The sequence below is a fragment of the Musa acuminata genome, chromosome BXJ3-5 (genome assembly GCF_036884655.1).
Source record: "Musa acuminata AAA Group cultivar baxijiao chromosome BXJ3-5, Cavendish_Baxijiao_AAA, whole genome shotgun sequence".
In the NCBI taxonomy this organism is placed as follows: Eukaryota; Viridiplantae; Streptophyta; class Magnoliopsida; order Zingiberales; family Musaceae; genus Musa; species Musa acuminata.
The window spans coordinates 40505140-40526890 of record NC_088353.1 but is presented as its reverse complement, the minus strand read 5'-3'; the positions used below and the strand labels follow the sequence as shown (position 1 = coordinate 40526890).

At 41.0% G+C, this 21751-nt stretch overlaps 4 protein-coding genes across 7 annotated transcripts; 2 read left to right on the top strand and 2 right to left on the bottom strand.

Moving 5' to 3' along the window:
• Window positions 1-2312: 2312 nt before the first annotated feature.
• LOC135584907 (squamosa promoter-binding-like protein 12) lies at window positions 2313-7965 on the bottom strand. 4 transcript variants are annotated; one of them, XM_065150765.1, is made up of 7 exons: window positions 6329-7965; window positions 6162-6247; window positions 5325-5905; window positions 4999-5135; window positions 3492-3752; window positions 2767-2985; window positions 2313-2564 (listed from the first exon to the last, which is right to left on the bottom strand). In XM_065150765.1, exons 1-7 carry the CDS (start codon window positions 6339-6341, stop codon window positions 2425-2427), a joined length of 1437 nt encoding a protein of 478 aa, XP_065006837.1. In that variant the 5' UTR covers window positions 6342-7965; the 3' UTR covers window positions 2313-2424. The 4 variants fall into 4 exon arrangements, with proteins under 4 accessions (XP_065006837.1, XP_065006838.1, XP_065006839.1 ...); XM_065150766.1 differs by having other exon boundaries at window positions 5325-6075; window positions 6329-7961; XM_065150767.1 differs by having other exon boundaries at window positions 5325-6072; window positions 6329-7961.
• Window positions 7966-10624: 2659 nt separating this feature from the next.
• LOC135638969 (uncharacterized) lies at window positions 10625-17125 on the top strand. Its single transcript, XM_065152608.1, has 3 exons — window positions 10625-10894; window positions 12793-14624; window positions 16584-17125. The coding sequence occupies exons 2-3, from the start codon at window positions 12821-12823 to the stop codon at window positions 16871-16873; spliced, it is 2094 nt and encodes a 697-aa protein (XP_065008680.1). The 5' UTR covers window positions 10625-10894; window positions 12793-12820; the 3' UTR covers window positions 16874-17125.
• A 652-nt stretch (window positions 17126-17777) lies between these two features.
• On the bottom strand, window positions 17778-18308 carry LOC135638431 (E3 ubiquitin-protein ligase Os03g0188200-like). The gene has a single exon (XM_065151544.1). The coding sequence runs from the start codon at window positions 18306-18308 to the stop codon at window positions 17778-17780; it is 531 nt and encodes a 176-aa protein (XP_065007616.1).
• A 1210-nt stretch (window positions 18309-19518) lies between these two features.
• On the top strand, window positions 19519-20357 carry LOC135638429 (uncharacterized). Its single transcript, XM_065151543.1, has 2 exons — window positions 19519-20143; window positions 20278-20357. The coding sequence occupies exons 1-2, from the start codon at window positions 19519-19521 to the stop codon at window positions 20355-20357; spliced, it is 705 nt and encodes a 234-aa protein (XP_065007615.1).
• Window positions 20358-21751: the final 1394 nt, after the last annotated feature.

The following is a 21751-nucleotide window of genomic DNA, read 5'->3' as shown; positions in this document are numbered from 1 at the left end:
TCATCAAGCAAAGATGCATTGGAAGTGAGGGATGAACTTGGATACAATGATCACGTCACGCTTTAAACATAAATAGCCATCTTATATACTTTGATAGTAATTTTAGCACATAGTGAGGGGTGAACTTAGCTACAATGATCACGTCACGTCACATCACGCTTTAAAGGTCTATCTCTCTTAAGAAATACCAAATTTGAAACCAAAATAAAGCTATCCTTTTTTATAGTTTTTTATAAGTCATTAGGCTTGAGCTAAGTCTAAAATTTGGGTCGTGCTTAGGCTTAAGCACGAGTGTGAATTAGATGGGAATTAGCCTCAAATGTTACCAAATCAATGTTGAGCTTTGGTGCATAGGAAGGGTGCAACCTTAGTTATGACACTATTCACCCAACTAGACCTAGTCAAGTACAATCTCATGCTAAAAGAATTGGTAATCACACTAAGAGTACATAAATTTGTATAAATATATTTGAAAAGGGACATATTCTTTAAGGGATATATGGGTTTGGATTTTCTATGATATTTTCTCATAGGTTCATTTTAATGCTAATCTAATGTGGTCAATCTGATCGTTAACTCAGTGCCAAAGAATTAATTTGACCTATCTTATGTTCTTAGTATTATTGAATAAGAAAGAGAGAAGTTAACTAGACCGAGGATAATTTCATTTAAGGGGAAAAAAAATTGTATCTCTTTTTTGTGCTTCGGTTCAAGGGTGAAAAACGTTGATATCTCATGTCTCATATCCGTAGAATGTTCGTATTTTGTATCTCTTCTCTCCTTCCTAAATAAAACCATATGAAGGTTTATTCGACAAAAATATGCCTTCATTCATTATGGGTGAAAAATATCATGCCTTGGTACGAATTAACTCGTATGCTAGAAAATCGCACCGTGTGAATCTTGCTTCAAAATTTATTATATAGAGCTATATATAAATATTTTTTAATATAATCTCATAAATAATTATCATATTTATTAGCTACCTAATTATTACCTCATCTCGGATGCTGCCCGATAGCAACTCCAAGTGTTTCGCTAACTCGAAGAAATCATCATACCATCTTGAAACAATCAACACTATAGTTTACGAAAATAGTTTTGGATGAGTACAAATGTCTAGAAGAGAATAGAGATCAAAGAAAAAGGTACTAATAACATGTTGATCAACTAATGAATTTAACATTGCATATGATATGTGAGTAAGATAAGATTACAAAATCATTGAAGTAATCATGGATCATGCATAGGTAAGAAGAATGCATACAATATGCTTTCATGCAATATTATCCATAAATACAGTCAGTCATACATAAGCCTTTAGCTAAGATTCGACATTTGAATTGAATATCTTTTAACAGTGATAGAGAATGGTCATATAATAAGTCTCATAATTATCACATGTACTAATCTAATATAATATATACAAAATCTAGTTATCTATACATATCATTATTATCATACACCCAATGATATACTCTTTCAACCGTAGATAAAGCGATACTATTTCATTGGAATGAGTTTATTTCTTAATAGAAGATAAAAAAAATCTATATCATATTCCCAACAATAGATAAAGTGATGTCCCTCACCTATCAAAATGGGGATATGTTCCTCCTAATACTAGATAAAGGAACCGTTTAGCTATCATGTATGTCAACCCGCTAATCTTCGAAAAGAATCACCATCCAATATATTGACCCTCTTATGGTTGATAAGTAATCACATTTTGTATTCTCTCTGACAATATTAGTTGTGGGAGAAGGGGGATAATGTCTATGTCGTCACCCCTATAGGGATTTATATCTACTTAGTGAATGTTTTAGCAAGTACAATGAACTCTTTATTAGCAAGGTTGATTATTACGGTGAAGGTTAGGTTTTCCTTCGATATTTTCATGAAAGATCATTTGTCTAGCACTAAACTTATATGATCAATCTTAGAAGTTGACTCAATATGACAAAATCAATACAATATAATCTATTTTCTAGTGTTATCACATCTAGAAAAGATAAAAATGTCCCAAGCGTTTGTAGTTTTGCGATCATGACTTGGTCAATGGTGAATTTCTTTTGGAGTCAAAAAAAAAAAAATTCTTGTTTTAATATGTTCTTTTACAAAATCTATATCGATGTGCATTCGACAAAAAAATTCTTTTCAACGATTATCGTTGGTTACAAAAGCAATTGTGAGATGAGGGAAGTGAACATTGTTCTTAGATGGCATGCCCAATTAGCACTTTCTCGTATCTAAGCTGTGTGCATATCGATCTCCGATTACCAACATCTATGCCTTCAACTTAGATTCATGTCTAATCTCAAGTCTTTCAACTTAGATTCATGGCTTGGATGATGTTGAACCACTTCCATAAACACAGAGTATATTCCAAAGACAGGCACCAAAGCTGCAGAACTCAAAGTTACCTCACAGGAACATGTGTTTGGCACAAGGGGAAAAGAAAAAGGAAAATAATGGAAGCACTTGAGGTCTGTTTACTCTGCAGCAGTGCCACCATGATAAAGCCATCACCCGACATAGATAGCCAGTTCCTGGAATCATCAATCCTGCAAGCAAAACAAGGAGTCTGTTCAGTATGGCAGCACCTTCACAATACATTTCAGCAGAAAACGAAGCTAGGGAAGAATGCAGATCAAACACCTTGCATTAGGAGGTCAGCCGGAGGTGTTTGTTAACCTAGCTGACTGGAGGGGTCAAGGAAACCCATCCCTAAGGATGATTTGAACAAGAAAGACTCTTGGAACTGACCACTAGAGCTGAATGGAAGCACTTGTTCGAGAAGTTGCTGATCCTGCGTCGTGTTAAATGTGTGCATCGCAGGATGAGCTGCATCGCTGTTGTACGTGTATACAAACTGTACACTGGGAGCAGGTCTTGCATTAGGTGGAACGCGAGATTCAGTTGACAGAAGAGAGCAAGCACAACGGAGATCCGGTGCTCCATCCAAGTTAAAAGCAGCAGTGACATCTAGATCAGCAAGGTATAGCAGAGATTTGCGTCAGATTAGACTTATACCAAAGAAGAAGAAGAGGCCATCATGGTAATGAACTTTAAAGCTATATCTTAATGATTGACCAATCATTTGGAATATATAAGGTAGATTTCTCTAACACAAGTAGCAGGGCCTGATGGCAGGCCTTGCTAGTTTATTATTTTTATTATCCATGAACTAGAATACCTCTTTTCGATAAGATAACAAGAGTTACTTTTAACAATGTCATTAGAGATTTCATGAACAAGTTCAATGACAAACTATTTGAGTATAAACTATCACTAAAAATAAGGCAGATTCAAGCACTACAATTTTCTCTCATGGTCACCATAAAATTTCACTGATGGGCCCTCTGAGCAAAACTAAATCATACGACTGACTAGCCATACATTTGAAAAAAGTGTAGTACTTGCAGGTTGGCAAATTAATCAAAGTCGATCACCTTTCTGAAGGAAATGAAAAAGATGCTTAAAAGCATTACCTTGATTGAGGACATCGGCAGTAACGCTCTTGAATGGCAAGAGACTGTCCATATTGTGGCCTACTGTGGAAACAGTATTTAAGTGGCCATAGCTAGGAAAATGCAGCTGCCCATTTATGCCTCCTGTTTTACTTGACTTTATCCAACATCCTTCGGTTTGAGTAAGCTTTAAGCTACTTGGGTTATCCCATATTGAACTTGCCATGGTTGTCATCTGACTAAAAGGAGGTCGACCAAAAACAAGACCTGCCTGTTGTTTATCTGCATAGGCCAGCCATTACACCAATTTCAACAACACAAGAGAGTAAGCTAAGTAAATGAACATGAAAGGATAAAAATGCACATGATCAATGGTCAATGGAGTCAGCTTAAATATTTGAATACATGATTGCAGACCATGGAAATCAGAAAGAGAGTATGATCTACTGCAATGTCATGGTCCCAGTGAGAAGCTACACAAAATTCCACCCAGTTATTGATGACCAAACTTCCAATGCATTATTAAAAGTTTAAAACACTATCCCAAATACACCAATGAAAAATTCCCAATGCATTATTAAAAGTTTAAAACACTATCTCAAATACACCTATAACCTAGAACAAGAACTCCCTGTTTAATCGATTACTAGTAACTAGGCATGGCAACAGGTAAGGTACCTCCACATTTCACTCAAATCCAAGTAACTACCTAGGAACTCAAACCCATCTCAAGTTCCTATTTTTCAGCCTGAATCTCTCCGGAACCCAATTAAAAGTATGAGTTTCTGTGCATGTTGCAACAAGGTAAATAGCTATTTTCACTACATAAACTAATCAAAAGAAGGAACAGATTGAACACGACTTGAAGTGCACAAAAACAAAGATGGATATCCATAATATATATTGGGAGAATATGATAAAGGACAGAGGAAAAAAAAGGATGAACAGTAACAAATGAAAGCATCTGAGTGATAATTTTCTGCTTTCTCAAGTTCAATAAAACCTCACATGGATGATGTCATGTTTCCTATTGCAGAATTTAGCCATGATGGATTCCAAAAAAGTGACATACCTAACCTGCTGATTGATTCTCTGAGATGGAAGCATGAGGATATTTGGCAAAAGAAGGCCACAGATGATTCCATGAATCTCTTTCTAAATCTTAGGAAAAAGCATAAATCTAATTACTCTAGGCCTGCTGATAGTGAAATTAGCTAATTTACTCTGTATGTTGTAGCATGGAGGATTGCTGATAATGGAATTTATAGTTATTCTATTTATGGAGAGCTTGATGTCAGTGTAAAAAAGTTTTCAAAGAAACTTTCTTTCCTAAGTTGCTTGAAATGAAAAGGCTTGTTCAACAGAACACCGATATTGTCCAAGAAAAACAACCAAACTTTTGTCAACAGCTCCAAGTACTTAGTGCAAATGCTAAAGGTAGAAAATTCTGACAAACAATACACAACTAACAGAGGCTAAAGAAGGTATAAGTAAATTAAGCTATAAACTACCAAAAATCAAGAAATACCATAGTATGATGTAGAGAGCTTTGAAGAATTGAATGAGATAGTCTCTAGCTGTGGCTTCCGTCGACGTGCATTATGATCCGATAAACGTCTACGACAGCTTCGCTTTTTCTGATCAAACTCAGACAAAGCATGGAACCTAGATGACAACCAAGGAGGTGAATTTATATATCTGCTACAAATAGAATGACTAACAAAACAAGCACAAATTGCAATGCCTAAAACCAAAGAGGACTACAAGTCCTTTAACACTCATTCACGTAGACATCTATGCCCATAATAATTATTAAAATGGAACTAATTATAGAAAAAATTAAAAAAGCACCACCTGCTACATTGTTGGCAAAACCTCCGGTCCTGACCAGCTACAACAACCTTGGGGGACTTGGAATGGCTCTCACAAACTCTATGCTTTCGATGATAATCTTTAGCTGTGCTGAGGTCAATATTACAACCTTCAACCTGGCAGTAAGAACTCAGCAGGCTCTGCTGATAGACTCTTGATTTCTTAACTGAAGTGGTTGATGGGGTGAAAGAAGCCGAAGAAGATGGGCTCTTGATGTTACTCCCAGCACAAGGATCTTCAAAATATGTTCTTTTGCCAAGCTTCAGACCCATCACAGACTCCTTGATGCCTTCTGCAGACTCTACAGCATGTGAAGTTCTGAAATCATGCACCCTAGCTAAATCTTTATTCTTGTTCTGGTGAACAAGAAGAAATCCTCCAACTGATTCAAAGTCGACCTCTGGTAGCCTCTTCATTGCCTTGGATGAAGAATCAACAGATGCTGAAATGGAGCTTTTAGATAAACAGTTGCCCATTTCAGAGCTAGAGCACAGAACCCCACTGGACGAATATACAGATCCATTGCCCATGGCTACGCCACTTCCGATCTTTGATTTAAGTTCCTGTGCGGGTTCAGATATTTCAGTTTCTTCTCCATTAAATGGTGCCAAAGTTTCCCAATCAAAATGGAAGGGCATCTTTGAAGTCCAATCCATGGCAAAAGGTAGCAGCACTCAACAAAAGAAAAATCTCAAGTACTATTATGTCCCATAAAATGTGGAACACCAACCTACTGCATCAGGCAACAAATCAAGTAATTAAATATTCAAGAAAATTCAAGGGAGTACAAGAAACCCAGTTGAAGAAAGGGTTTCCCACCTGGAAAATTTCAGCAACTGGCCCGACTTGTACCATGCTTGAAAACCACAGCTTGGGAAAGAAAACCCCAACAAGGGCTACAAAAACTGTTGGAACAGATCAGAAATAACAACGAATCCGATGGACACCTGAATAAAAAGCAACTAGATGTGGAAGTACATGTTTACCTCCTGGGATCATACAAAGGATGCCCTTCCCTCCACAGACACGTACAGCAGAGCTAAATCTGCTTTCTTGCTTGCATCATCATTACCCTGCAGTGAGCCCTAACCCCCTAATTCTAGTTAAATTGACCTCCTTTCACTAAAGCATGTGGACATCTCTTTCAAATCCACCCTCTACCAGCTGAAGGGGAGATGAGTCTGACAAGATATAATAAGACTTTCCCATGACTGATCACTTTGCAATGCCGGCCACAGAAGCTTGTCCCACCAGCTCGCTGACTGACATAGCAGTACAAATTCAATTTTGCTCTCTATATCATAACTCAAATCCAAGCTATAAAGGCCATATTTCTGCTCTGATTCGCTCCTGTACACATAATTAAGGCTCTCTCTCCTGGTCCGCAGCTTTTTTCTGCCCCTTCCAGCCAATCCTCCTTTCATGAGTTTACACAATTATCTTATTCCACAAAAGGCCTTCTACTGTTTTACCACATGCCGGGCCTTCAAATAAGGAGAACAATTTATAAAGATGGCACCTTGGGAGAAAGTGACCCGACTCCTATACGAAATGGTCGACAATAATCTCTTTCATATCAAGACTTTTTCTTTTTCCACCAACCAAACATGTAAGTCACAAATCTTTCTCTTTTATTGTTACTTCCAGACTTCCAGCACCAGTCTATCTGAAAACAAACCTCCCCAATAAATAAAGAACTGAAGGAGATTGCTTTCTTCAACAAAAATAAGGCAAGAGACCAAACGAGATACGTCAGGACACTAATCGGTAAATCTACATAGGAATGCGTCAGGAACGGCTTTTCTCCCTTCCCCTTTTACTGCAGTCCCCAGTTGAATCAATCGAACACATGACTTTCTGACACAGCAGGTCCCCGGGGCGGGGGGGGACCAGATGGCTATCCTACAGATCCTCAAAGAAGAACTTTTACTCCAAATGGCTTCAAGAAAGGAGCAATCTTTAAGCGAGATCCTCTTCACTAAATCATTTTCACTCTTCAAAGTTGCGTCTTGAATCTAGCAAGGTTGCACATAAAGAACGAAGACGATTGAGCGTAAACGATGAGATCTCGGATCATAAAGGACTCACCATACTTTTCCATTTGCTTGGAGCAAAGCCTTGAACCTAATCCCGCCAGACAACCATTAGCCCCACCATCTACTTTCACTCGGTAAAAAGCGTATTCCTTCTCCCACATCGGAGAGGAAAACGGGCAGACGCAAGATCCATCTTTTACGCAAATGAGGCAGGGAGGCCACCGATTTCCACCACGGAAGCAGAATCCCTCGCAAAGAAGGCAGAAAAGCGATGGATAAACCGACAAACCAGTGAGAAAAAGGCAGAACCTTCAAACAGGCCGACACCAATTTAATGCCCTCTTTTCTTTTCTCCTGCCATTTGTGAACCCGGAAACAGGAGTTGGTGCAGCCGCGGTTTCCAACCGAGTTTAAAGGTTTTTGGCGATACATGTTTTGTGCGTGCGCGAGTACGAGGGCGGAAAGAGAAGCCTTCCTCGACCCACCATGTGCGCGAGCCTGCAGCTCCCAAGCCCTCGCTTCTCTTCCACCTTGAACCCACCACCGTGGTCGCCGCTTGGGCCTTCCAGCATCGACTCAATCGGAATCCCACCCCACCCCCGCACTCCCCTCCTGTGTGCCGAAGCGGGGACCGATCGAGCGCGGAGGGGAATCCCACCTCCCTTTGAACAGGCGCGTGTAAGTAGGTGGCGTTCGTGTCCAAAGTCGTCGCGTCTTCAGTGAGACTTACTTTAAAGCATTTTAATTTTATTTTTTAAAATTAATTATAATTAAATATTCTTTATATAAAATAAATCAATATCATTTTTCCATATCAAAACAAAAAAAAAAAGGCAAAAAAAAGGTGCATTGTGAAAAAAATAATATTATCATGTAAAATTGACACTCCTCATTCAAAACATGTTGAATAGGAACTGAATCAAAACACTATTATTTCCGAATATTTTTATGTTGTATGATGATGGAACATATGCTTTGACCCAATGAATTGTATGGTGTCTGAAACCCCTTGTGATTTGGCTTAACAAGAACAGCAGCAGCTCCTGTAAAGAGTTTGTGGTGTATCATTTAGTGGCAGATCATTACTGCTTTCAGATTGATTGTGTTACAGTAGATGGATGGGATGGGAAATTAAGGACAACACTGATGAGACATCCACAATAAGTTGGTTGGTGTTGATGAACTAGTGGACAATGTCCTCTTTGCTTAAATTCATTTGATGTGATAGTCCAACAAAAATGTCAGGAATATGGAGTGGATTTTGTCACACTGTGTTGCATGAATAGTAAATAGTCAACCTTCTGGTCTTATCATGATGTCCAATTAAGGTCTGTTAAATTTTGGGCTCTTGAATGACCAACTCTCAAGCAAACATAGACTGCCATATTGTTTCAACTTTGATTGGCCTCTGTCCTCTGATTTGAAGTTTTTTTGATGTTGAAGTGTTGAGGAGAGAGAGAGAGAGAGAGAGAAAGAGAGAGAAGAAAATGTTAAAAGTCTTATGATAATGCATGAAGAGCTTCTACACTTGAATTGGGGAGAATTTAGGCTGCATCTGATGTGTTTCTTGTGAGTTCAAATCTATTCCTAATTAGCCTGGAATTTATGCTTAAGAACTTTTAAACATGTAATTTAGGATGTATTATACTCAGGATATTGTGTTAATAATTTGGATTTGCTTGACCTCTCTATCTTTCCATTTGGAAGAAAACATGGATCTAGTTGACACAAATCAGCCATGGTGAAGTTATCTTTGCATTATCCATGTCAACTCTGCAGACTGAGAGGAACACAGTATATTTAGCTATTATGTGTGATGATAAGTATAGGATTTGATCATGGAAAGGTGCACTGTGGTACCAACGTCTTCTCTGGCCCTGCATCACCATTATTTTGTGGTCCAAGGGAGAGAGACACACCATGGGAGCTCAGCTTCCCAGGATGCAAGTGCCCAGCTCAACCTTAATGGAATTCGGAGGATGGTTTAGATTCATTTCAGACATGGTGATAAATCCTCGTACCTCCACCAGATGACAAAATTGTGGGTTTCTGAGGGTATCTGCTGCGAGTAGATTCCTTTGCAAGCTATTTGTAGATGAAATGCACTGGTCTTTAATGCGTGTAGGCACAGACGATAAAGCAGCAATAACCACATATCACATAGTTCTTCGGCACAGTAATAGTTTGGTGATGCTAGTTTTATTCACCTACCAAGTCCAGAACCGTGTCTCACAAACCTCAGAGTATGACAGTTCATGGTGTTCATATGTAACATTTTCTAATGAGAGAATCTATTACTTTAGGTAGTTCTTGCGTTCGTTGTGCTTCTGCCCTTCTCATGATCTTCCCAGGTGACACCACAGACTCTGCTGGAATCTCCCCTGCCTCTTCTTCTAGCAATAAGAAGCAGCAGAATATTAACTTGTGATTGCTGAAACTGCATAATTCCTAATGAACTTTTCTGACGGCCATTAGATCTTTTCGAGTCCTTCAGGGATTGCTGCCATCATCAACCAATCTATCCATTTGCAGGAAGTGCAAGGCAATCCTAAATGAGATGTGAACCAATACCAACGAGAACCAGAAGCCAAGTGTTGATACGACTGTCACCTGTAGCTCTCGAATGCCTCCACCATCCTCTCTGCACTCTCCATCTGCATGCACAAACAGTATCCGCAGCAGGCTTTCCTCCCCTTCCATCCACCGCAAAGCTCTTTAGAGGAATGCGGAGGAAATGGGGCCGAGCAGGTCAAGGAAATGGCTGGCTGGGCTCCGACGACGCGGCCCGGATCGACAGGCGACCCGGCCCCAGCGTCTCGACCATCGCATATGCACGCATCTTGTCGCAAGTCACGGTTCCGAAGTGCCGAACGAACGGCCTCGATCGACGGTCAACCATAAAACACGACTCGATCGCAGTTTAATGCATGCCTCTCAGAACGCTCACGACTTGATATCGGCTGAGCACGATTCCTGGAGTTCCGCACGGACGGGCTGGATCGAAGTTGCACGCATCTTACCGCAAGTCTCTCGAAAGCTGCCAACTCCGCAAGTCCAGAACGGACGGCCTGGATCGACGGGCGACACCGTCTCAATATCGGCTACGCACGATTTCCGGGGTCCCTGACGGACGGCTGTGATCGACAGGCAGCGCAGCGCGTCTCGTCCATCAGAGGGCCAGGAATCACAAAGCAGACCGCTCGACGGCTCACACGCGTCCTCTTCGGCAAATCCTTTTTCTCCTCTCCGTCTCTCTTTCGTGACTTTCTCCATCTCAACTCCAACCAATCCAATCTCGAGTGTCCTTTGGGGGCAGAAAAATCCCGTTCCGTTCGTGGAAAGCGCGTCTTCCTCGGCCACTCGTATTCCCTACTCTGGTCTAAATTTTGCGCGGCTCAACCGCGACCCAAACCCGACAACCCGATAGCCGGCCGGCAACGCTGCGCCCGGAATCTTCTTCCTCTCCTCCTCCCCTTGCCTCTCCTCTCATGGGTGACATGACTTCGATTTGTTCAGGTCGGTGTCAGCTTCCTCCTCTTCCTTCAACTTTGCCTTGTGTCGTTCTTCGATTGCCTATGTTTATCTTGGTTTGAAATCAAGAATACAGGGTTTTCTTATGTAGCTTTTCTACTGCATGAATTGGTAGTGCTATTTGATTCCAAGATTTGAGACCTCTTGAGCTTTCTTTGAGTGTCGGGTTTTGCTGTGTGACAGCAACCTGGCAGTGAAATATTGCGTTAATGTAATAGGTTTCTTTTTCCTTAATAAAAGTTGATTTATTGTAAGATTAAGATTGTTGGTATATGAATCCTCTCAAAAAAGGAGGCTTCTTTACTTCGAGGGAGAGAAAAACCTCCAAACTACCAACTAAGGGACAAACTAACGTAAACTAAGATATAATGCAATTAATTCTATTGCATAGCAAGGACAATTTATGCATCCAACGAAAATTACACTAAACAAGATCACTATTACTTTCTAGAGCACAATCCAAATGCCAGTAACATTTTATGGCTCTTGCAAATCAATTGAATCCAAGACCGAACTCTAGGGACTCCCTGATATATCAACTAAATTAAAGAATAGCTTATGTAGAAAAATTATAAAAATAAAAAAAATAAGAAGTTTCTTTTCTATAGCTGCTCCTTGTTGGTCCAAGTCTTGGTGAACTTCTAAATTCCTTAGGAATTTATGTAGTGACTCTTATCCAAATCCTACAGGCTCTAGACTATTGAAGCTGAATGTAGTTTTGTGCCATACATCATCTTCTCATATTCATTGAATAGAAAAATGTAGAAACAGAATATGGTAATAATCAAGTGTCATCTTCTCATATTCATTGAATAGAAATAGGTAGAAACAGAATATGGTAATAATCAAGTGCCAAACTTGGCATCCACAAAGCACGTTTCAGAAAGTTCTTGGAGGGCCAAGATCAAAAGATGACTGGGAGGATCTGTACTGTCAAAGATTCGTGAGTGTCAACTCATCCATGGGTGATACGCCTGAGGTGCATGTAACACATCAAATCACATCCTTCTCTCTCCCAGCTCTTTCTTTTTTTCTGTCAACTCATGGATTAAGGGTGGAGCGAAAGTTTTCTGCTGCTGTTGTTTGCAATACTAATCTAATTTTGCAGAGATCTGAAGTCGAGAGATTCGATGCATCCTTTTTCGCCCATCCTTTCACTGGTAACATGATTTAGTTATCATGAGATTGGTGGCTGCCTTCCCTCTTCTTGACTTTTGTATTATGTAATCTTTCTGTTGTTTTTCATATATTTTAGTCCAGTTTCATGAACACAAGGCTTTGATGAACCTTTGTTGCATGAATTATAATTTGTATTTAATTCTAAGATTAAAAACTACATTTTTCAAGTATTGAGATTTGTTGTGTCATAATGTTCAGAGTTTAACGAGTTGCACTAGGTGAAAACTTCTTGTTAAGGATCTCTATGGCTTTTTCCTTTCTCAATCAAGGTTGGATTGCCCACTGATTGACATGCATGGAGTCTAAACTGATGATCGAGTTAATAAGGGGGTTGTTGTTGGAAAGGCCACCTTCCTGGCATCAAATTGGTGGCACATGCTGCCATAACCTCAATCAGGCTTTTGCAGATGTTGTAACCACATTAATCATGCAGTATTGTGTTTTAAATCACTAGAACTGATTGATCTTTCCTTCTTTTGAATTTTGCAATAAAGATGTTTCAATTATGTACTGCTGAAGTATATTGCTTTTGGATTTTAATTTGTGAAGAATTATTATCCCAAAATTTGTAGGTTTATTTGACACATGCATCATGGTGCAACCCGCTTGGATATTGCATGATTTCTCTGATTTTTCAAATTAAAATCACAGGAGTATAATTTTTTGTTATTTCGCTGTGTCAAATTGATATTGTTGTAAAGCAGGAAGTACAGAGGACTCTTGCTAGGAGTAATGAGTACAAGCACCTCTGGAGACACAATTGAGGAACATGGAACTCCCATTGACGAGGAGAAGAAGAGAGTCCAATGCAAGTACTGTGCGAAGGAGGTTGGAGGCTTTAGCCGTCTCAAGCACCACCTGGCTGCTGTTGGGAGTGACGTGACTGCATGCATTAAAGTTCCAGCTGTTGTAAAGGTTGGGATGAGGAATGCCTTGCTTGAGAAGAAGAAAGAACGACTACTCAAGGAGGTTGGGAGAATAGAACATCCTGAGCTTCCATTGAAGAGGAAATTTTCTCCTGCATCCGGTGAACAGCGATGTTGCCAGCCTAAATTAACCCCTATGACTGGTTCAATTGAGGGCAATGGAGGAACAGAGATCAGTGTGGGTGAGAGCTCGAGCATAAATAACTTTTGTCCTAAACAATCCCTTGAGAAGGGAATGAATACTTTGGATCCTCAGTCAGCTGAAACTGTAAATCATAGCACCCCCAGATCATTCATTGGAGAAAACATTTACGAAGTAATCAAGGAAGAAGCGAAGGACGAACCAGCATGGCATGCAGCGAGGTGTATCGGTAGGTTCTTTTTTGAGGCTGGCATTGATACTGCCAATATCAAGTTACCTTCTTTTCAGGGGATGGTCGATGCTGTCATTGGCTGTGGGACTGGGTACAAGGTTCCAACCTATGATGAATTGAAGGGAATGATCCTTCATGAGGAGACAACTGAAGTTCTTAAGCATGTGGAGGATGTGAAGCAGTCTTGGGGACAAACTGGGTGTAGCATCTTGCTAGATGGTTGGATTGATCATAAGGGCAGAAGCCTAATAATTTTTCTAGTGAATTGCCCCCTAGGCACAATTTTTCTGAGATCTGTAGATGCATCCAATGCTGTTGAAGACCCTGACACATTGTTCTTGTTGATCTGTGATGCCATTGAAGAGGTGGGAGTTGAGTATGTTGTTCAAGTGGTTGCTCATGAGACATCAGATTGTATGGAGGCTACTGGAAAGAGAATTATGGAAAAGTACCGATCCATTTTTTGGACACTCTGTGCAGACTATTGTATAAATATCATTTTAGAGAAAATTCAAGCGCTTGATTATGTTAATAAGTTACTAAGTGATGCTAAGGCCATTACAAGATTTATTTATAGTAATACCTTGACACTGAAACTAATGAAAGAACACATGCGAGGAAATGATCTTGTTCGAACCTCCAACTTAGAATCAGTGGCACCTTTTGTTACATTGCAGAACATGGTAGCTGAGAGAGAGAATTTACTCAGCATCTTCAACTCTCCAATATGGGATACCTCCGATTTGGCTTCTAATACAAAGGGTAAAAACATATCTAAGTTGGTACAAAATTCTTCATTTTGGGTTGCTGCAGTTGATGTCTTGAAGGTCACAAATCCACTTATTGGTATCTTGCACCAGATCAGCGGGAGGGATAGATCTCCAATGGGATTTTTGTATGATTCGATTGATTGTGCAAAAGAACAAATTAAAAAGAATTTGGGAGGTGAAGAAGCGAGATATAGTCATATTTGGTCTTTAATAGATGATATATGGGATAACTATCTCCACAGCCCCCTTCATTCTGCAGCATATTTTTTGAATCCAAGTCTCTTTTACTCGAGTGATTTCTATGTTGATGCTGAAGTCACTAATGGAGTACTGTACTGCATTGTGAAAATGACTAAGGACCAACGGGACCAAGAGCTGGTAGTTCTCCAACTTGATGAGTATAGAGAAGCTAATGGTGAATTTTCTGGGGCGGCAGCAGTTGGTCAAAGAACAAAAGTTTCACCAGGTAGAGAAATATATCATCATTTAATATTTTTTTCTCAGATATCATGATAACTTGTCATAGTCCATTCCTGCAACTGCCACTTCCTTTCTAAGTATGCTACATAAATCATAGAAAACCAGAACTTATCATAATTAGTACATGCCTTCAGCTGTCATTTCCTTTCTTAAGTGTGCTATATGGAAAATCATTAACATGAACAGAGGAATGTATGGTACTTAATGAACTTTTTCACAATATCCTATATTGTTTCGTACAGAAACAAGGTCTTCCAATCAAATTGTGTTTTCCGGTAAAATGACTGTAACAAGACAAAAAGAAAATACAAAGCAGCTCATAGTGCTAGAAGCTTTTAAAATAAACTACAGAATCTCTTCAAGAGACAACCTATGGATCAACCTTTGTGTTATTTAGATAGAGATTTTTTTTACTCAAAATGCTGTAGCATACTGGAATCAGAAAAACAATTTTTTGATCGAGCTTAACTTGTGATGATGGAAGGCCATTTATCCTTTAGAGAAGCTCATCAAGATTAATTTCTGATAGTGCCTATATAGTGATATGAAGGGCTGGTGGTTTAAAAGGTCATTTATTCAAAGTACCTAGATTTATTCTCTAGAGGACATTTAGTGGATTTGGTAAGGGAATATGTAAGACAAAATATGGTCATAATAATCAAACCATGAAGGTTTCTGCATTTATTTAGTGATCTAGGAGATAAGCAACATCATGAAGGGATGTATTCTTGAAAAGAAGACACATCAGACATCTGAAGGAGTAGAAGAGTCAAGGTAAACTTACATGACAACAATGAACATACTGCATATTTGAGTGAATCTAGCTTAGGAATGTCCATTGGGCATGATAGGAAATAAACAAGAAAGAATTGTAATGAGAAAATTGATCAATTAGGATCTCCCATGTGCATATATAGCTTCACCGCTCAACACTGTTACTAAAGGTGTTCAGCAAATATAGAAACAAATAGACTTCACAGATAACATGTCATATATCACGACATAATTGTGGGAATGCAAGTGACTTGTATGTTCAAAAATTGATCCTCAACTGGAGGGAGTTTTCTTATATACGTACACAAGGAGATGAATGTTAATATGCATTAAGAATGGATTGTAACAAGGCCCTATGTTGTTTGTGAATATTTTGGTAAAGATCATTGGAAATATTTTTTTGAATTTATCGGAGTTAGAGAGTACAATATATTAGAGCACCTAGTTCTCAAAGTAATAAAATAAACTTAATTTGGCATCAGAAATATTGGACTTCCAGATTGAACACCTTTGGAAGACAATGTATGCTTGAACTGCATTCTAGTGTAGAACTGCATGTATGGATGACAGAAGTTATACCACTGTTCAGGAAGTTAATTATGATGTAAATAAAGAACTGGCAATTGTTGATTTGAAGCTAAGGATGTAACTTCTTCTGGCATGCCTTTTGTTGGTACTGTGCATGGGTAGGACACCTTTCGTATATGACACAAGTGCGGTATGGTCCGAGCAGAACTTATTGAAACTCAAATCCACAATTGGAAAATTATTAGCTCATCGCAAGAGTACTCGACGCAATCACATGATATGTTTGACATGCTGGCCATGAATGATCCACTTGTCTTCTTTTCAGTAATCACATGATATGTTTGACATGTACTGGATTCAATGACAATTGTCTGATGACTAAAGAAGCATTAGTTGACTAAAATTGTTGCCTTCACTCTTGCAATTAATTTAATGACTAGGACTGAGTTCTTTTCATTCAGCAATCACCCTCAAACTTTATTATCAAGTTTACCAAGTAAATTGACAGCTTCATGTTTTCCTGATGTAGTGATCAATTGTTGACTACCGCAAGAACTGTTAAAGAAGATAGACAATCTTTGTTACTTAGGCCTGACATTGCATTCCTCTTATATTATTCTTTCTTTCTCTCTCAAAATTGCAGACATGTGGTGGTCACTGCATGGATGTCAATGCCCTGAACTACAAAGACTTGCAGTTAAAATCCTAAGCCAGAATTGTTATGGTCCGTCGAGGTACATGCTAAGGAAGGCTATATCTGAGCAGCTACATGCCGAGGCAAGGAATCTCATGGAACAACAGCAGTTTCGTGATCTGGAGTTCGTCCATTACAATCGTCATCTGTGGCATTCACCGTCCAGCTTGAAGCAAGAGGTCGAGTTTGTACAAGAAGACCTGAAACCCTCGGAAGAATGGATTGTAGATAACAACTGATGGCTTCAATCAACTCCTTTAAGACTTGTAGTGCTCATAGAGCTGGTAGTCAGCAACAGTTTCCCTCAACCCTTTGTCATTTCATGCTTTTAAATGTGTCCATAGTTTACCATCTCAGATCTTGCATGTACATCTGGTTGCTAGATTACTTGGTAGGTAAGTTAGTTATATACATTTCAGAGTGCAACCATATTGCTTATAGTCTTTCTGGTTAGGTATTACAACTATTAACAACAGATGATTTCCAGACTATTGTCCTTGTCAATTTGCATTCTTTTTCTTTTGAGGGTGATGGAGGCTTTCCTTAAAGGGGATTTGATTTGATTTTTCGGAGCAATCACTATCGTACTCATATGGATGTGAAAACTGTCTTATAAATATATGGATTGATTTATGCTTGGTTTTTCTCATATATAATGGTCAGACCCATCATGATAATGAGAAATTATGGATAGCCAGTGCAAACAATTTTTCTCCTATGAGTAGAAGGATGATATCTGTTTATCAATATGAAATTTTGACTTATCCCTATAAACAACTGAAGTCTCAATACATTCATTGCGCATTTAAGGCATGGAAATGGAATTCATGGCAATTGGCAATCTCACAATTTCATACAAAGCTCTAAGACTGTTCTATAATGTAATGTCAACTTTTATGACACAATACCGTCCAATGGAACAAAAGATCTATATATATATATATATATATATATATATATAATATGTATTCATTTTCAAGTAGCAATACATTCGACAAAATGCCGTCCCACCCCATTTTGTTCCTAACATCTGCTACTATGGAACTCAGAAATGAAGGATTAGAACGTCACATCTATGAGACAACCACCCCATGGATGGTGAAAGAATCGCCTCCAGCTTGATTAGCAGCCATGAGCGGCGTTCTAGCAAGCAGGAGCAAAGAGAAAGTCATCGCCGAACAGGTAGACGAGACGCTCCACGGCCCAGCTAGGTTCCGAGGTCGCCGAGGCGCTGGCCAACGGCAGACACGCCGGCTCACTCAGCAGCGGCGCACGGCACAGCGGGCACGTCAGGTGCTTATCGTGGTCGAGCCATCGGTCGAGGCACGCCTTGTGGAAGACATGCGCGCAGTTCCTGAGCTCCCAAACGCGGTCCCGTGTCCGCATCTCGCTCAGGCACACCGCGCACGTCGTGACCCCCTCCGCCGCCGCCCCCCCGGTGAGCGCGCCGTAGGATGAGACGTGAAGGCTGTCTCTCACGGCCTGTGCTGCCACGCAGTGACGATCACTGGCCTCTGCTCCTGCAACTTCATTGGCAGAAGGTGAGGAAGCTGGCCACCAGCAGCAGCAAGGCAGGAACAGCCACCGGACTACGAGGGACAACAGAACGGCACACTCTGAGATGAGGCGAGGCACGAGGAGACTCAAACAATAGCACTCCATTGAGATGCTCATCTCTCTTACTACGTTATGTCGATGCACAGAGGAGAGGGAAAGGGGGGGGGAGAGTGAAGGAGGCCACAAGGGCACATTTAAAGGTGAGGTAGATGATGATGGTGGGATGTGAAAAGGGATCAGTGAGGGATGCTTTCTCTCCTTTACTTTCCTTGCTGTCTTCCATCTTTTAGGAATAGAGATAAAGGCAAGACATGCCACTTTTCTTAGCTTTTAAGAACACTTAGAATCTCTCTACTACAAGCAGACTGCATTAAGCATGATGAAAGAAAGATCCTCTTTACTGGGCATCAATGGTGCACACTTGCATTTCTGTTCTTGTCCAAATGGAGTGAATCAAACCACAATGCTAGAAGTGTCGGAAGTGGATCTGAAGCTTTACACCTCATCTGCTAAACTGGAAAGTGAGAACTATAGATTCAGAGGGCCAGACAAAATCCAGTTCTGCCCATGTGGATTTCCTCGTGGCGGCAACACAATAGCGTAGGCAAAGCAAGCATGAAAGAAGAGATCAAACAGTTGAAAGGGGTAAGGAGATCTTATCAGCTGTATCTTGTCACGTAGGTAATCTCTATCAAAATCTAGAGATGCATAAGAGGAAGAATCAAATCTTAATGAAGATTTCTTCTCATGCTATGATTTTTTATTTTCCTTCTTATATTTTATGTATCACATTGCCTAAAATAATGTGCAAGTGCTACAGACGGTGGTTTCTTATCTGAGAACCTAAAACCACTGTCTCCATCACTGTCTTCGATCAATAACAAGAACCCTACTTCTTATAGTCTTATGTTACACAAGATAGAACCATTGTCATCTCATCTCTGTAACGGAAGAATTGGGCGGCTTAGGAATTGTCATTTGTTATGTCATGTTGATATTGTGCTTGGCACCTTCTTAATATAGACTCCAAAATCGTCTCCTTTCCATTCCTTCCGCGTGTGGAAGGAAGAGAGGTCGCAGCCAAAAATAGATACCGTGAAATAATAGGAGCGGTGGACATTGCACCTCGGGCGACCAGTGATCGGAGATGGCACTCTAACAGAGCCTTAAATCCATCGAGTAGCACCCGCTGTTCATGAAAAAAGGGAGTCCCCCGCTCCTTGTGTACTCTTCTGCGGCCGTCGTCCACCGGCGGCCTCAGATGTGGGTTACGGTACGCCTCGAGACAGGTTGAGGATCAAAGCAGGTGCGCAGAGCAGCGGACCAGATGAAGAATAACACTGTGGTGCATCAGCTGCTGCAAGTGTCATCGTCGTCGTCGTCGTCGTCGGAGGGTGAGACGGAGGAAGGGGCGGTGGCCAGGATCGAAGAGTCCCCGCCGAACTGGAACGTCGCAGGAGGGGTCAGAACTGGCCTCAGTATCAACAAGAGGAGGCTGCTGTCTAAGCAGCTGTCGATGCGGGAGACGAGAATTGAAGCCAAGTGGGAGAAGAGGAGGAGTCAGATACACCAAAAGAGGTGCGTAATCGAGAGAGGAGTCGTCGGAGAAGGAGGAGGAGGAGACGAGGCGGCGGCGGCGGCCGAGAGCAGTGAAAGGAGATTGAATGGAAAGACAAGGGGCTTGACCGACGAGGATCTCGACGAGTTGAGGGGATCTATAGATCTCGGATTCGGCTTCAACGAAGAGGAAGGTGGTCAAGACCTCTGCGACACTCTCCCCGCCCTCAACCTCTATTTCGCAGTCAACCGCCAACTCTCCGACCCCAAGATCCAGTTATCACCGAGCCCGGCCTCCACCCCGACGGCCACCTCCTCCTCATCCACTCTGTGTGGCCTCTCAAGCCCGCGGAGCCCGAACGAGCAGTCGGATTCTTGGAAGATCTGCAATCCAGGTGCTGTATTCCCTATCCTCCTTATCATTGTATGCTTAGTTGGAGCATTACCAACTCGTCCTCCGGTGTGTCAGCACATAACTTACCACTGATGGATCTTCTTGTTGGTTGGGATGTGATCTTTTCTGTGGCAGGAGACAGTCCGCAGCACGTGAAAACAAGATTGAGGCACTGGGCACAGGCAGTGGCTTGTTCTCTGAGGCAGAGCTGCTGATGGTAAACTACACAAGTTCGACCAGAAAGGAGAAGAAGCAGGGATCCTCCGAGTGAAGAAGCCTCATGTCTTCTGTATATAACTGGTCCTCTTTGTTCTCACGGAACAAAGATTTGGACTACGTAGAGAGATGGAGGAGGGAGGAGGGAGGAGGGAGGGAGGGAGGGAGGCAGGTGGTTCATGGGGAGGCTGGGTTTTCTTTTTCTTACTGTAGTAGACACTCCAGCTTATACTGTTCTTCAGCATGAATCATCAGCAGCAGTAGCAGCAGCTGCAAGGTGTACTGTAATTAGCAAACTAATGAGGTTTGATAGTTATTCTCCATCTTGATTTTTGGAACTTTACCATTGTGATTTGATGGGTTTTTTGCTACTTCCAATCTTGTTGCTCGTCACGTTGTCACAGTGCATGAACTCAAAGTTCATTCTGTACATCAATACTATTGTATATTGTCTTGGTTTTAATTATCATTCAGTTCATTCTTTTCTTGGAGTGACAAATCATCTGTCATTCAACAATATAAACTAAATATTTAATGTTATCAAAGAACTGTCACTCAGAGAGAGAGAGAAAGAGAGAGAGAGATCAGACAAATAAGGAGTAGGTAAAGAAGGAACTGCAAAGTACATGGCTGTTCTTAGCCTGAAACCAGCAGCAAAAACTATGAGGCACACAAATGCCCAGCTCGTCCCTTGTGGAACTGGACAAAAGGAGATCGGCAAGAACGAATCGACAAGAAAGACTAACAAAGAAAGAGACGAACGCCGTGAAGCCCATACTGCAACTACGCTCAGCTTTGTTCAGTCATCTTCGTGGATATACCAGCAGAGGAGCATGGTGACACAGCGGCGCGCGATGTAGATCCTCGCCTGCAGCTCCTTGACGAGCGACCCTCTTCCTCCCTTCTCCGACCGACGAGCGGCGTTCTTCCGTGCCGCCATGATACCTGTGTACATATGATGAACTGAAGCCTAGGCCTTTGCCTTATGCATGTGAGAGCAACACGCAGGAAGCTGATGCCCCATACATGCAACATTGGCTTACAGTTGAGTTGGCTTCTAAACATGAAGAGCTCGCGCGAGGAAATGCATGGAAGCGTGGACATGGATTTGCTTAGATGAAAGCTTGGCATGGTGGGAATTGACTGAGAGCTCTAAACGTGTATTTTGCATGGGAAATATAAATATAATATAAATATAATATGAAACAATTTTGCCTTGTCATCACGCACAAGGCTCTTAAGGAAGACGAACCGGGCCTAATCAAATTGGGCCTAATTTTGGGCTTGGTTTAATCTATGAACGAACGAGCCGGATTCGAACCGAAAAGCAGGCCGAGAACGAGCGGCTCGCGAACGACAAGCCCACGTGACAGCTCTCCTCTTGTTTCCTCTC

What these genes read in the sequence shown, in the direction of transcription:
- LOC135584907 (XM_065150765.1), bottom strand. An exon ending in GCTCTCTACATCATACTATG is followed by an intron (nt 3,753 to 4,998) that starts GTATTTCTTGAT and finishes TGGCCTATGCAG; the next exon opens with ATAAACAACAGGCAGGTCTT. An exon ending in GCTTCCATTCAGCTCTAGTG is followed by an intron (nt 2,565 to 2,766) that starts GTCAGTTCCAAG and finishes TTTTGCTTGCAG; the next exon opens with GATTGATGATTCCAGGAACT.
- LOC135638969 (XM_065152608.1), top strand. Translation starts at nt 12,821, where the DNA reads ATGAGTACAAGCACCTCTGGAGACACAATTGAGGAACATGGAACTCCC. An exon ending in AAGAACAAAAGTTTCACCAG is followed by an intron (nt 14,625 to 16,583) that starts GTAGAGAAATAT and finishes TCAAAATTGCAG; the next exon opens with ACATGTGGTGGTCACTGCAT.
- LOC135638431 (XM_065151544.1), bottom strand. Translation starts at nt 18,308, where the DNA reads ATGAGCATCTCAATGGAGTGCTATTGTTTGAGTCTCCTCGTGCCTCGC.
- LOC135638429 (XM_065151543.1), top strand. Translation starts at nt 19,519, where the DNA reads ATGAAGAATAACACTGTGGTGCATCAGCTGCTGCAAGTGTCATCGTCG. An exon ending in TTGGAAGATCTGCAATCCAG is followed by an intron (nt 20,144 to 20,277) that starts GTGCTGTATTCC and finishes TTTCTGTGGCAG; the next exon opens with GAGACAGTCCGCAGCACGTG.